At 37.9% G+C, this 13,416-nt stretch overlaps 1 protein-coding gene across 11 annotated transcripts in view; it reads left to right on the top strand.

The window, feature by feature from the left end:
- LOC121866920 (solute carrier family 15 member 1-like) overlaps window positions 1-13,117 on the top strand; it is a 43,316-nt gene extending 30,199 nt beyond the window's left edge. For 9 of the 11 annotated variants that reach the window (XM_042366667.1, XM_042366662.1, XM_042366663.1 and 6 more), the window contains 11 exons: window positions 948-1,025; window positions 4,377-4,547; window positions 5,004-5,132; window positions 6,982-7,110; window positions 7,492-7,595; window positions 8,079-8,222; window positions 8,765-8,894; window positions 9,274-9,402; window positions 10,742-10,849; window positions 11,764-11,895; window positions 12,347-13,116. In XM_042366667.1, the coding sequence (XP_042222601.1) occupies window positions 948-1,025; window positions 4,377-4,547; window positions 5,004-5,132; window positions 6,982-7,110; window positions 7,492-7,595; window positions 8,079-8,222; window positions 8,765-8,894; window positions 9,274-9,402; window positions 10,742-10,849; window positions 11,764-11,895; window positions 12,347-12,397 (1,305 nt within the window). In that variant the 3' untranslated portion in view covers window positions 12,398-13,116. Of the gene's footprint in view, window positions 1-947; window positions 1,026-4,376; window positions 4,548-5,003; window positions 5,133-6,981; window positions 7,111-7,491; window positions 7,596-8,078; window positions 8,223-8,764; window positions 8,895-9,273; window positions 9,403-10,741; window positions 10,850-11,763 lie in introns of all 11 variants that reach the window. The other 2 variants (XM_042366660.1, XM_042366671.1) reach the window with 1 other exon arrangement.
- Window positions 13,118-13,416: the final 299 nt, after the last annotated feature.

The raw sequence follows: 13,416 nt of genomic DNA, 5'->3' as shown, positions 1-13,416 counted from the left end.
TGAAACATTGCATTTAGTAATTATTTATTAATGTATATTGTAGTTAAGTATAGAGTAAGATGATAAAAGTTTTATAGAGTAATGGAGTGATCTAGCCATGGGATATAGATACGTATATAAAATGATCAAGAGATTAGCAATGATTAAAGTAGAGCAGTAACTGATAAATAAGAATATCACTTGCAGGGAAGAAAGACTAAGAGGAATTTTAGGTGAATATATCAAAGTTTCAAGAAATGAGGGTTTGAGAGAAAGATTTCTGGCCACTTTGTTTTTGACAGGGTACTGTACATCTTTCAAAAAACAACAATATGTACCATGTATCATTCAGTGTACAGTAGACCCTTGCCATTTGCGAGGTTGCGATTCGCGATTTCGACGATTTGTGGTAAGCAGATGGTGCCTATGGTGGCTAGCTTACAAGCCTTTTCCCGCATCACTATGTCGCCCCACGCGGCATCTTGTGTTGTACTCTCAAAACTTTAGTGTTTCTGTGTGAAATGGCCCCTAAAAGACTGCCTAGTGTCAGTGCTAGTGATGCTAGTGGAGTGAAATGTAAAAGGCAGAAGTCAGTGATGACCCTGACAAAGAAAGTTGAATTATTTGATAAGTTAAAGGAGGAGATGAGTGCTTCTTCAGCTGGTCAGTTGTTTGGTACAGGTATACAGTGGTGCACTAAGGTACGTATAAGTTGCTATTCATGGTTTTGCCAATTCACGCCATTTCTTGGAACCTATCCCTTGCGAATGGCAAGGGTCTACTGTACTGTATATCTCTTAGAAAACAGAAATGTGTACCTTGTATCATTTATTTTCTCTTTTATTCTCTTTGCCACTGATCAGCTCGTTAGCCGCTTGGGCGATCGGTCATGTCTCTGTTATGCACTGTTGGCAACTTCTGGGCATGTACTGGCTATGATGATATAAGATATTTTCTTTTCACCTCAGGGGTCTCGATGGACATTCCAAGCAACTCGTATGGATGGACAAATTGGTAGCTGGACAGTGAAGCCTGACCAGATGCAGGTAAGTCCAAAAGATATCTTGCTATATAAGGCTAGACTAACATTTTTTACTCAAAGTTTTTTTTTATCTATTGTTCAGTGATGTATTTATTGATTTGGCAAAGTAGATGATGTACAGTACAGTATTGTGATTGTGTATTAGGAAAATTTGGGTTTCCTGACGATAAGCCCTCCCAGCTTATTTCAGCTTGAGAATTTACATTCTAATAATAATAACCTAATCTAACATTACCTAACCTTGCTTGACTTGTGTTCTGACCTTGCCAGTTGTGTTCTGACCTTGCTAGAGGAAAGGTCATGGCTGATTTAGCTCCCGGGGATTAACTGTCAGTGCAATGGCTAGTGTTAGTTGTGAGCGGGTCTGTGCCCTTTTGAAGGCTGAGTTAGTGAAAGTCAATGTTGAAAACTTGAAGTCAAAGGAAGTGATAACGAGGATGAAGGAGGAAGACACGATACAAGGAAAGCCTGTGTCTGACAAAGACATAGGTGAATGGAGAGTTGTGAGGAGAGGAACGACCAGACTGGTGGTGAAAAAAGATACCAAGGAAATAAAAACTGCTAAGTGTACTAACTTTTTTAGTCCTTTGGTAGACAAATTGGACGTTAACATAGTCAAGGACAAGGCTGACAAGGAAAGTATGAAAACCTTAATTGTTGGTGATTCCTAAAAATAGAAATAGGATTAGAGTGTGTTTGTCAGGAGCTGGGGTGGAGGATATAGTTGACAGGATGGACAATATCTTGTCTGGTAATGGGAACAAACCCATTATCTGCCTCAGTGCAGGAGGCAATGATGTTGGTCGGTGTAGGAGTGAGGGGCTCCTTGATAAGTTCAAAGCAGTTATTGAATGTATTAGGGTGAAGGTAGGGATCCCTATCTTATGTGGTGTCCTGCCTGGAAGGAGAGTTGGCAATGAATGGTTGTCAAAGGCAGTTGGTGTCAATGGCTGTCTTGACAGATATTGCAGTCAATATCAAGTCCCATTCATTGATAACTGGGACAACTTTTTTGGCAGAAGGGACCTTTATGCTAGAGATGGGGTACATTTATCTAGGGCTCGGGTGGAAACCCTGGCTGGCTCTCTCAAAAGGGCAGTTCAAAAGATGTCGAAGTCTTTAAACTGCTAGGGGAACATGTGAGCATGGGAATCGAGGAAGCTGCAGTGGGCATGGGTAAACAGATAAATAAGGCTAGGAATGATGACAAATCTAAATTAGGCAGGGAGTTAAAACCTAAATGCAACAAAGAGAGGACTCAGGTCACGACTAACTTAAATGTCTACTACGCAAACAATAGAATTATAAGAAATAAAATGGGTGAAATCAGGGCACTAGTATGTACCGAAAAAATCAATATACTAATAGCATTCATTGAAACATGAATAAACCTAGACTCACATGAGTTACCTGTCGAATACCAAATTAAAGTTTACAAATTATACCATACCGATGGGAAAGGGGGCAGAGTAGCAACCTATGTCAGATACTTTTCAACGGTTTTCACTACCGATAATTTAAACATGATACCCGAGGCACCGACTTTATACAGAGACAGTGAAGAAAATAGATTAAGTGAGATAGTAGTGACTAGTAACGATGTTAGTAAACAAATAGACAAACTAAAGCCTAATGAGTCACCAAGTCCCTATGAGATAATTGCCTGAGTATTAAAGGAATGTAAGGAAGAACTTAGTTAAGCCCTTAGCAAATTTGTTTAACATGTCATTAAAAACCGGTGGAGTACCAGAAATCTTGGGGGATAGCGAATATCGATTTCCAAGAAGGGAGATAGATCACTATCCTCCAATCAGTTTAACATCAATTGTAGGTAAATTGCTGAAAGCAATAATTTCAAACTCTATTCAAAATGCCTCCAGAAGCACAAGTTGATCATTGATTCCCAATATGGCTTCACAAGTGGGCGTTCATGTCTGACGAATTTATTAAAATTATTTTCAATTGTTTCCGAGTCAGTTGATGACGGACACGATTATGATGTGGTATATCTCGACTTTAGCAAAGCCTTCGCCCTAGTCCCCCACAAACAACTAATACGAAAAGTGGAGGCTCATGGAATTGGAGGAGGTACAGTATTCTAAAATGGATTAAGACGTGGTTACAGGACAGGAAACAGCGAGTAAGCATTAACGGCAGTAAATCCAATTGGGGCAACGTCACTTGTTGAGTACCCCAAGGCTCAGTACTTGGACCATTACTATCTACGTATTACAGTATATACATAAACGACAGAGATATAGGCGTAGACAGCAACATAAGTAAATTTGTTGATGATGCTAAAATTAGGCGTGTAATTAAATCTGACGAGGACTCCGCAAAACTGCAGGAAGATCTAAACAAATTTTTCACGTGGTCTGAAAAATGGCAGATAAAATTTAGTGTGGACATATGTAAAGTACTTAGTCTAAGAGATGTATGAGTCTAAGGTGGGGGTAGAAGATAAAAAGAGAAACCAGATATCAGATGAACAATGTTGTTATAGAAAAATCTGACTGTGAGAAAGATTTAGGAGTAATGATAAATAAAAATCTTAAACCAAGACAACAGTGCGTATTTGCTCGAAACAAGGCTAACAACGTACTTGAGGTAATACAAAGGAATGTTAGTTACAAGACTAGCGAGGTCATCCTAAAACTATATCTTGCACTTGTGAGACCTCACTTGGAATATGCAGCTCAGTTCTGGTCACCGTACTACAGAATGGATATAGAATCCCTAGAAAGTATTCAGAGGAGGATGACTAATTTTGGGCATTAGGAACCTTGAGTACAGAGACAGATTAAAGCATCTTAATTTGTTCTCCCTCGAGAGACATAGAGTGAGGGGCGATATGATTGAGGTGTAGAAATGGAAGTCAGGGCTAAAGAAAGGTGATATAACAAATGTATTCAAACTGTACAACCAGGAGCAAGCTCATAGCAATGGTCTTAAATTAGACAAATTTAGATTCAGGTGTGGGATAAGTAAACATTGGCTTGGAAATAGAGTACTGGATGAGTGGAAAAAGTTACTGAACTTCATCTTTAACTTGAACACTCAGGGTAGCTTCAAGTATAGGTTGGACGGGTATATGAGTGATAGGGGTTGGGTGTAAACAGGACTGTCCGGTATGGGCCAATAGGCCTGTTGCAGTTTCCTCCATTCTTATGTTCTAACCTAACTTAACAAATTCTATCAACCTGGTATAACCTAACATAACCTAATATACTACCCTAATGTAACCTCCCTAGGTAGCATTAAGGTGTTTTATCATAAACTGAACTATACTTATGGGGGTAATCCTAACGGTATCCAAAAATTCTCTTGTAAACATTTTCTTTCCTCTCTTCTCCAGGTGGTAAACCCATTCTTGATTCTCCTGTTGATTCCCATCTTTGACACCCTCGTCTACCCAGTTCTGGCTCGCTGTAATCTGCTCAAGAGACAGTTACCGAGGATGTTTACAGGCGGTGTGTTGGCTGGTATAGCCTTCCTTGTGTCGGGCATTGTGGAACTTAAACTAGAGGTGGGTGTATGAGTCTTGGGTGGGTGTATGACTCTTGAGGTGGGTGTATGAGTCTAGAGGTGGGTGTATGTGTCTAGAGGTGGGTGTATGAGTCTTGAGGTGGGTGTATGAGTCTTGAGGTGGGTGTATGAGTCTAGAGGTGGGTGTATGAATCTTGGGTGGGTGTATGACTCTTGAGGTGGGTGTATGAGTCTAGAGGTGGGTGTATGTGTCTAGAGGTGGGTGTATGAGTCTTGAGGTGGGTGTATGAGTCTAGAGGTGGGTTTATGAATCTTGAGGTGGGTGTATTGGTTGAGACACATGATAGTTGTATAATATTTAATAAGATTAGTAATTGTATTTTATAATGAATACTGAATGAACATTAATAAACGTGTGATTTGAGGAGAAAACATTTAAAAGTAAAAAGTTATAAAAAAAAGTGTAAAAGAAGTAACAATGTCCTCCATCACACAGGAAACTTACCCCATTGCCCTCGAGAATGGAGAGACACGGTTGGCACTCATCAACACCTTACCTTGTAATATTAGACTGAATATGTCATGGGAAGAAAAGGAAGTTAACCTGACACATCTGGAGCAAGTAGTAAGTGAAGCAAACTAGTAGTAGGTGAAGAAAACTAGTAGTAAGTGAAGCAAATAAGCAGTAAGTGAAGCAATTAGCTAGTAAGTGAAGAAAACTAGTAGTAAATGAAGCAAACTAGTAGTGGGTGAAGAAAACTAATAGTAAGTGAAGCAAATAAGCAGTAAGTGAAGCAAGTAGCTAGTAAGTGAAGGAAACTAATAGTAAGTGGAGCAAACTATTAGTAAGTGGAGGCAATGAAGCTATGGTTAGGTTTATACGGCACTGGTGACTAATTGCAGAGGCGGATCCAGGGAGGGGGGGTCCTGGGGGTGCAGAACCCACCCCCCTTTCATCAGGAAATTCCAATACAGTGCTTCTTTTAATGCAGTATTGTATTCAGACGTTTTTATATAGTATTTACATCAGAATATCTACTAATATCAAGTGCACATGGCTTTAAAATGGCCTCAAAATGCCCATGATATTGGTCAGATTTATAAAAAATATCTGTGGGGGACTTACAGCACCCCCTCCCCCCCCCCCAGCTGGATGGGCGCACTGTGCTCGTCATGTTCCCCCACCCACAACTTATTAGACCCCCACTTTTGATATTCCTGGAGCTACCCCTGAATTGCCTTGTGATAAAATGTCCTAGAACTGACTTATTGGGGTTATTTGAGCTATATTGCTAGGCCCTGAAGTATGCCCGGGTTGATCTGTTAGTTGTTATATACAGTGAACCCTCGAAGACCCGGACTAAAAGGAGGGACCACCTGTCCGGAAAAGTCAATTGTCCGGATTTTCCGGCGAATAATAAATGATATGAGAAACACCAAAAATATAGTACTAGTGTAGTGATAAACAAATTACCATATATAAACCATGTATTTACCTATGATAACATAATAAGAAACATTGTATCATTACTAGAGTGAATGAAATAATATTCCCACAAACAACAATTGTCAACTCTGTTTATGTTTCCCACCTCCTCGGGCACCTGTGTCCAAGCAACTGACTGGTCAAGCAGCGCCCACAGGCATAAAACGTTCTTTGCTCTGGTTTGGGAATGCTTCTTAGGGAAACTTCTAGGAGGCTTCTTAGTCCAGACCCCCAAAATATTTTGTTCGGATCTTCCGAAATCCGGATTTCCTGGGTCCGGATCTTCGAGGGTTTACTGAACAGTGATATCTCCGTTAGCTGAAACATTTGGTGCAGAGCACTTCCGGGAATGAGAGATTTCTGAGTAATGAAACGACTATCTCAAAGCAAGAAAAAAATCCCTCATCTTCGGATTTCCTGGGGAACAGAGAAATTTTCTCGGAAGTTCCTGAAATTGCACATTACGTACATTATCTCTCGAACCCGGAAAAACATCCCCCATGAGCGTTATTTTCCGGAATTTGTACTGGAAAATTTGGGGGGGGAATTTCCGGTAAATGCACCTGATTTTCATATAATTTTCCTGGTAGCACTTTGAAATTTTTCTTGGAATTTTCCAGAAAATGTGCCCCTTGAAAAATCATTCCCATTGCCGGGATTTTCCAGAAAATTCCAGCTTTGGGAACGATTTTCTGAGAAAATTTCAATTCCGGCTATCGGAGAAGTTCGGTTAAGAGTGATTCCGGATAATGGAGATATTACTTTACTGTATATTGCTGTATCAAAATATAGGAACATGTCCTTGGCTTATGTTCTTTTTATTGTTGTAATGTTATGAGGCATAAGTAGATTAGTATGGCATTTACACTATTCCACAAGCTGTTAGAAATTATAAAAGATACAACTCTTTATAGCTGTGACGCTTTATATGGTACAGTACAGTATTAGATAGGACTTATCATATTGTGTTTATGTTGTATATTTCCAGGTCTATAAGAGTATCAATATCCATGGACAAAATGCGACACTGAACGTCACTCTGGATCTTGAAGATGAAACGTGTGGTGATGTTATACATGTTATGCCTGATTATGAGATTTTTGTCACTGAAAAACAGGTAATTTTGTATTAGAAGTTCATTCTGTGTTCACTTGTTTTATAAGTTTTTGATATACCCTAGTATATTATGCTGTTTTTAATGTATGATGAAGTGATACGGGCAGTTGAAATTTTAATCCCATATTTGTGCTTAGGATTTACAGTACAGTAGTCAAGAAACAATATTGTCCCTTAAGTATGTTACGCAGAAAGATAGAAAAGCCACTGATTTGTGACTGATCGGGAAACTTGAGAGAGAGACAGACAGAGAGAAAGAGGGTCCAGACAGACAGACAGATGGACAGATAGAGACAGACAGAGACAGATAGACAGACAGATAATAGTAAAAATCATATAAACAGTAAAGAACTTATGTTAATGGTCTTTAATCACTTAACAGGCACAAACTGTATTGATCACAATCGACACCACAATTGTTCAGATGGTTCCTGTAGATCCTCCTGACGAATATTTGAAACCTTCTAGTGGACTTCCAAGGCTCAGGTATTTACTGTACCTTTTTATTTTTAGTATTATAGTAAGTGATTATAAGTGGTTTTCCCAATTATAGACATACTGTATATAATTAAAAAAACTAGTCAAGCAACTTTTTTCCTTCGGGTCTACAGTTTAACTTCAATATAATGGACTTCTCTCTCCCTATAATCTGTTAAATGGGGGGAAATTTCACATCTAATGAACCCTCATTATAATGGAATTTTCTCTCCATATAATTCATTAATTAGAGGTTTAACTGTATGTTGAAATTAAAGTTTTTGCTCCTCCAATGATGGCAACTTTGGACAACTGAAAGGTCAGGATACATTGATGTCTGCAGAGCCACAAAAGAACCTTGTTGAGTTCAGCTTAACTAGTACAGTACATTACAGTAAAGTACAGTACAGGTATATATAAAAGCTGTATCAAGATAAACTTGTATAACACTCTCTCTCTTGATACATTTTTCAATATTTTTTCTTTCTTCAGAATGCTGTACAATTTGGGTGTGATACCCTTCAACTCAACAGTACTTCTGAAAGGGAAATTTGATACACCTTTTGAATTTAAAATTAAGGAGAAACCGCAGGGATACATCTCTGGGACTGGGTTTGAAGACGTCGATCCAGACAAGTGAGCAATTAGTATCTTGTTTTGTACTTTGCAGATCACGTGATGGTTAGGCACCTCGTCTTATTTCACTTGATGATTAAACATCCACCCTCATGCTACTTGGGGGGTTAGGTTAGGTAATATTTGGTTTGGTTAGGTTGTTAGGTTACGTGCGTATTAGTTTGTTAATTTTTTAGGTAATGTTATGTTACGTTAGGTAATATTTGGTTTGGTTAGGTTAGGTTAGTATTGAGCTGTTTAGTAAGGTAAGGTAATGTTTGTTTAAGTTAGTGTGCATGTGTTTAATCTTCAGTTGAAATGAACTGGGATGTCTAAAATTCACATGCTCCCACTTCACTCCTTTGACATGGCAGAAAAATAATGTGACTGCTTGCATGTGTACAGCATATGATGCCTGTAACTTTATATGCATGATAACTCAAAGAAATACTTATGGATCTTGATAAAACTAATATGCAGTAGATATGAAATATTATGATGTTTTGGATGAGCTCAATAATCTGTGTTAAACGTTGATATTAATTTTTTCTTCGTCGTTTCAGTTATGAAGTTTACTTGCCGACGAGTGATGGAGGCCATGAAAAGTCCCCCTATAAGATAGATGTGAAGCTTGGTGGTGTATACAACTTCCTGGTACAGAAATCTCTCGACGAAGCTCATACCAATCAAACGGTAATGCGTAGATGATTGAATATTAATATATCCTGTATATAGTGTGAAACGGGGGTATTTTTGAGGTATCCGGTCATCTAAATAAACTCTGTAGGACTTAAAACCGTGGAAAGTCACCCCATGGTAGTTATGATGTGTTAGTACCATAACTGTTATACGCCGTTAATACTGAAAGTAAACGTCGTCCGTAATGTGATTGTATAAACTTTTCTCATATATGTATATTTCTCAGGAACTCTTAAACCAGTCTTATTAAAACTTACTTTTGTTGGCATTATAGAGTAGAATATTTTGTTGGTCCAAGTCTACAATGCAAATTAATGTAATGATTGTTAATATTGTGATATTGATGCTCATTGATACATGTTCTGCCTTACAGACAGTGAAAAATTTCCAGATTACTCCACCCAATTCAGTACACATGTTGTGGCTCATCCCTCAGTACTTCATAATAACAGTGTCAGAGATCATGTTCTCTATTACTGGCCTTGAGTTTTCTTTTACACAGGTAAGGTCTTGATGTTTTATATTTAGCCCAATCACAGGCCAACAACACAGTTTATTTTATTTCTCTCTATTTTTATCTATCATTTTGCCACTTATCAGCTTACTACCCATTCAGGTGGTTGGGCTATCCAGCATCTATACACTGTACAGTACAGGGGGAAACTGGAGTCCTGTACCCAGAGGAAACTTGTGATGTTAGTGAGAGTCACACTGGATAACAACCACCTCAAGTATGAACCATTAACACATTGGTGAGAGATACGCATGTTACCTCTGTACCACCAACACTTAGAGCCTGGGATTTGTCAGACTTCCTCACACTTACTCACATCAGACACAGCCACAACCCATTCCATCGTGTATATCCCAACTGGCATGATACAAGCTGTGCCGTGGGCCAGTAAGAGGATAAAACTTGTCCAACTGGTTTAAGCTTAAAGTATTCAATGAATTATGTTTTAATATTGAGATTTATCCAAAAATTTGTCCTTGGATCAAATCAAAATTAAAAAAAGAATAAACAACAGTGAATTTTTTCTGCCATTTTTCCAACAATGGTTTTCTCACATGTTGTTACCTTTTGTACTAGTTAGTGAAAGTGATGGAGTCACAGTGGTTTGGATTTTCTCTGATAAATCTTGAAGTTGTTTATGTTGTTAGATGCACCAAGGCTAAACATTATCGCTGACTTCCCGCTCTCAAGTTTTCACAAGACTCTATAAAGTACTGTTCTTGGTTTGTAACTTAAACATTATTTTCTTTCATAGTTGCCGGAAATTGTCAATGTGTACTACCGAGAAAATATTTGGGTTCGTATTACAGTACAGTACTACTTATTTCACATCCATTATAATACATACTTTATAATAAATGTTCTTCACTAGACAGTGTAAGGAAACATCTCATTTTGTCTACTACCATATCGTAGACACAGTGGGCATAAACCCAACATAACAGAGAACAGACCGATCACCCCTTGGCTAGCATACTGGTAAGTGGTAGGGGGAAACTTTACATTATTTTACAGTATCTTTTTAATCACCTGGGTTAAGTTAGGCTTGGGGATATTTTACAGGGAATTATGGGATCACCTCATGATTAGCCCTCCCTTTCCATGACTGATTATTTCACTTGATGATTAAACACACTAACACTACCTGGAAGAGTTAGGTTAAATTAAATTAGGCTAGTGTTAGGGTGTTTAATATTCAGGTGAAATAAGCTGAGGTCTCTAATCTTTGGAGGAAATAAGCTAAGGTGTCTAATCTTCTAGTGATCCATTTTTTTTTAGAAACATTTAGTGTCTCCTGTTATTAAATCTATTCTCCAACTCTCCTTAGGCTCCCATAAGCATGAAGTCTGTCCTACAAGCTGCTTGGCTTCTCACTGTGTCCTTTGGCAACCTAATTGTGGTCATCATTGCTGAAGCGAAATTCTTTAAAAGTCAGGTATGTAAGCTGAATTAGAATGGTATAATTATGTCATATACTGTACATGTGGTAATGGTCAGCATGCTCACCTCTCAAGCGAGCGGACCCGGGTTCGATCCCCGGGCAGGGTGAAACTATGGGCAAGTTTCTTTACGCCATTTGCCTCTGTCTACCAAGCAGCAATTGGGGATCTGGATGTTAATTGATTTGTGGATCGTATTCCGGGGTAATGGTTAGCCAGTGCAGTTGACGAGTTGTCCGGTCTTCTCGGATTATTCCTTGACACTGGGTCACGCAACTCGATAACTTAGTGTGTGGTTGTAGTGTTAAACAAATTCACGCCTAGGTGGCCCTTGGGCCGGCCATCCTCGTTACACTCAGGTCATCCATTATTATTTATTACATATCATATACTGTACATATAAAATATATAATGTATTGTATCTCCAATGTACTTTAGGTGAAATAAGCAGAGGTGTCGAATCTTTTGGTGAAATAAGCAGAGGTCTCTAATCTTTGGGTGAAATAAGCAGAGGTCTTTAATCTTTGGGTGAAATAAGCAGAGGTGTCCAATCTTTTGGTGAAATAAGCAGAGGTCTTTAATCTTTGGGTGAAATAAGCAGAGGTGTCCAATCTTTAGGTGAAATAAACAGAGGTCTTTAATCTTTGGGTGAAATAAGCAGAGGTGTCCAATCTTTTGGTGAAATAAGCAGAGGTCTTTAATCTTTGGGTGAAATAAGCAGAGGTGTCCAATCTTTAGGTGAAATAAACAGAGGTCTTTAATCTTTGGGTGAAATAAGCAGAGGTGTCCAATCTTTAGGTGAAATAAACAGAGGTGTCTAATCTTTAGATCAATTAAAATGAGTTAATTGACTTTACCCAGAATTTAGATTCATAGAAGTGATATAACTACTTTCTTTTTCCATTCACAGGCAATGGAATTCTTCTTGTTTGCCATTCTCATGTTTATTGATATGATCCTGTTTGCCATGATTGCCTATCGTTACAAATACATTGATGAACTAGCAGTGGAAAATAATGACAAGACAGAGGAAAGTGAAAAGGTAGGACAATATAATGAAAGTTTCTCAAACAATGAGACAAAATTCTGATGTAAAATATGACTTAGGTTTATATAGTTACTGTATGAATAATGATATAATTGTTGTGACCTGATTAGGATGGTATTTTCTGTGAATATTTTATACATGTCTTTGTTGTCAAGGTATACTGTGATGGTCATTATTATAAATACAAGCAGTCCCTGGATTACTTATGAGTTCCGTTCCTATGGACGTTCTGAAGTTGAAAAAGTATACCACATACCCATGTCCATATGTAATACACTAGCTCTTTTGGTATTACATTACAGTAATTGTTTTAAATAAGTTCTGGAACTCTTAAGGGGCTGCGCTGAAGTAAACACTTTGCTATTTTTTCTTTGTTGTAGAAAAATATAGTTTCACAGGTACTTAGTTCGGTTGAGAGTACAGTATATTATGCCTTCTCTACCAGGGGAAGTGTTTTGACAAGAGAGAGATGAGGAGCAGACCAGGTCTGTTATGATTTGGTTAACCTCGTCTGCCCTCTTAGAGTGTGGGAAAGAATACACTTCAGATATACTGTGCTAACATGAGCTGACCTACCCCAGACCTCGCTCACTCCCTGAAGGAACTACAACCTCAGCCATGTATAATGTCAATGGCTGAGGCACAGTTGAATAACTTGGTGAATAATGACAAAATACAGTAAATGAAAATAAATATTTAGTCATCATGTAAATAAAATACTGTAAATTTAAATATTGTAAATTTAAAATTTAACTTTATGGGACTTCATTGGTATCGGCGGATGTTCATAAGTCAGACGTACGTGACCCAGGGAACTCCTGTATTTAGGGTAATTTTTTTATACAGTTAACCAAGAACCCTAATTTGTAATTGACTGGAAATTTTTAAATCAGTGGGAATAAAATCTGATCATTGTGAAGAAGAAAAATACTATTCTTAATGATAAAGACTTTATTCCCACAGATATTTAGGTACCTGATTATTGCACGTCCTAAAATACAGAAATCGTTTAGGCTTTTCGAATACAAAAATGACCCTTATATTTAAAGCATGTCTTGCAGATGAACACAGATGTAATGTTATATTTCCAATGATCTTTTCTGGTTAAACCTGTTGTTGTACATAAAATAAATATAATAATAAAACAACATAATATATATTTGTACAGTACAGGTAGTTCTGCTATAACGCGATAATTGTGTTCTTGTAAAATATCGTGTTATAGAAAATCGCGTTATAGAAATAACAGGGCTTATGGAGAAAATAGGGTTAGGTGCAGATTACTCGAAATCGAAAAAATTTAGTAGTTAGCCTAACACAAAGGATAGCACAGTCTAAATAAATGTTACATTCATATCTAATAATGAAATCATACAATAAATGTAACACTTTACCTTGAAAAAATATGAATGCAACTTGATGGGGGAGAAGGGTGATTTTGAGGTTGATAACATCGAGCTTCTCTTCAAGTGTTATATCCTTTCTTTTACGATCATCACCGGGAATTCTATCACT

The sequence above is a fragment of the Homarus americanus genome, unplaced genomic scaffold, assembly GCF_018991925.1.
Source record: "Homarus americanus isolate GMGI-L3 unplaced genomic scaffold, GMGI_Hamer_2.0 scaffold850, whole genome shotgun sequence".
Classification (NCBI taxonomy): Eukaryota; Metazoa; Arthropoda; class Malacostraca; order Decapoda; family Nephropidae; genus Homarus; species Homarus americanus.
Note: the sequence above shows the minus strand (reverse complement) of the source record. Positions and strands in the feature narration are given on the sequence as shown.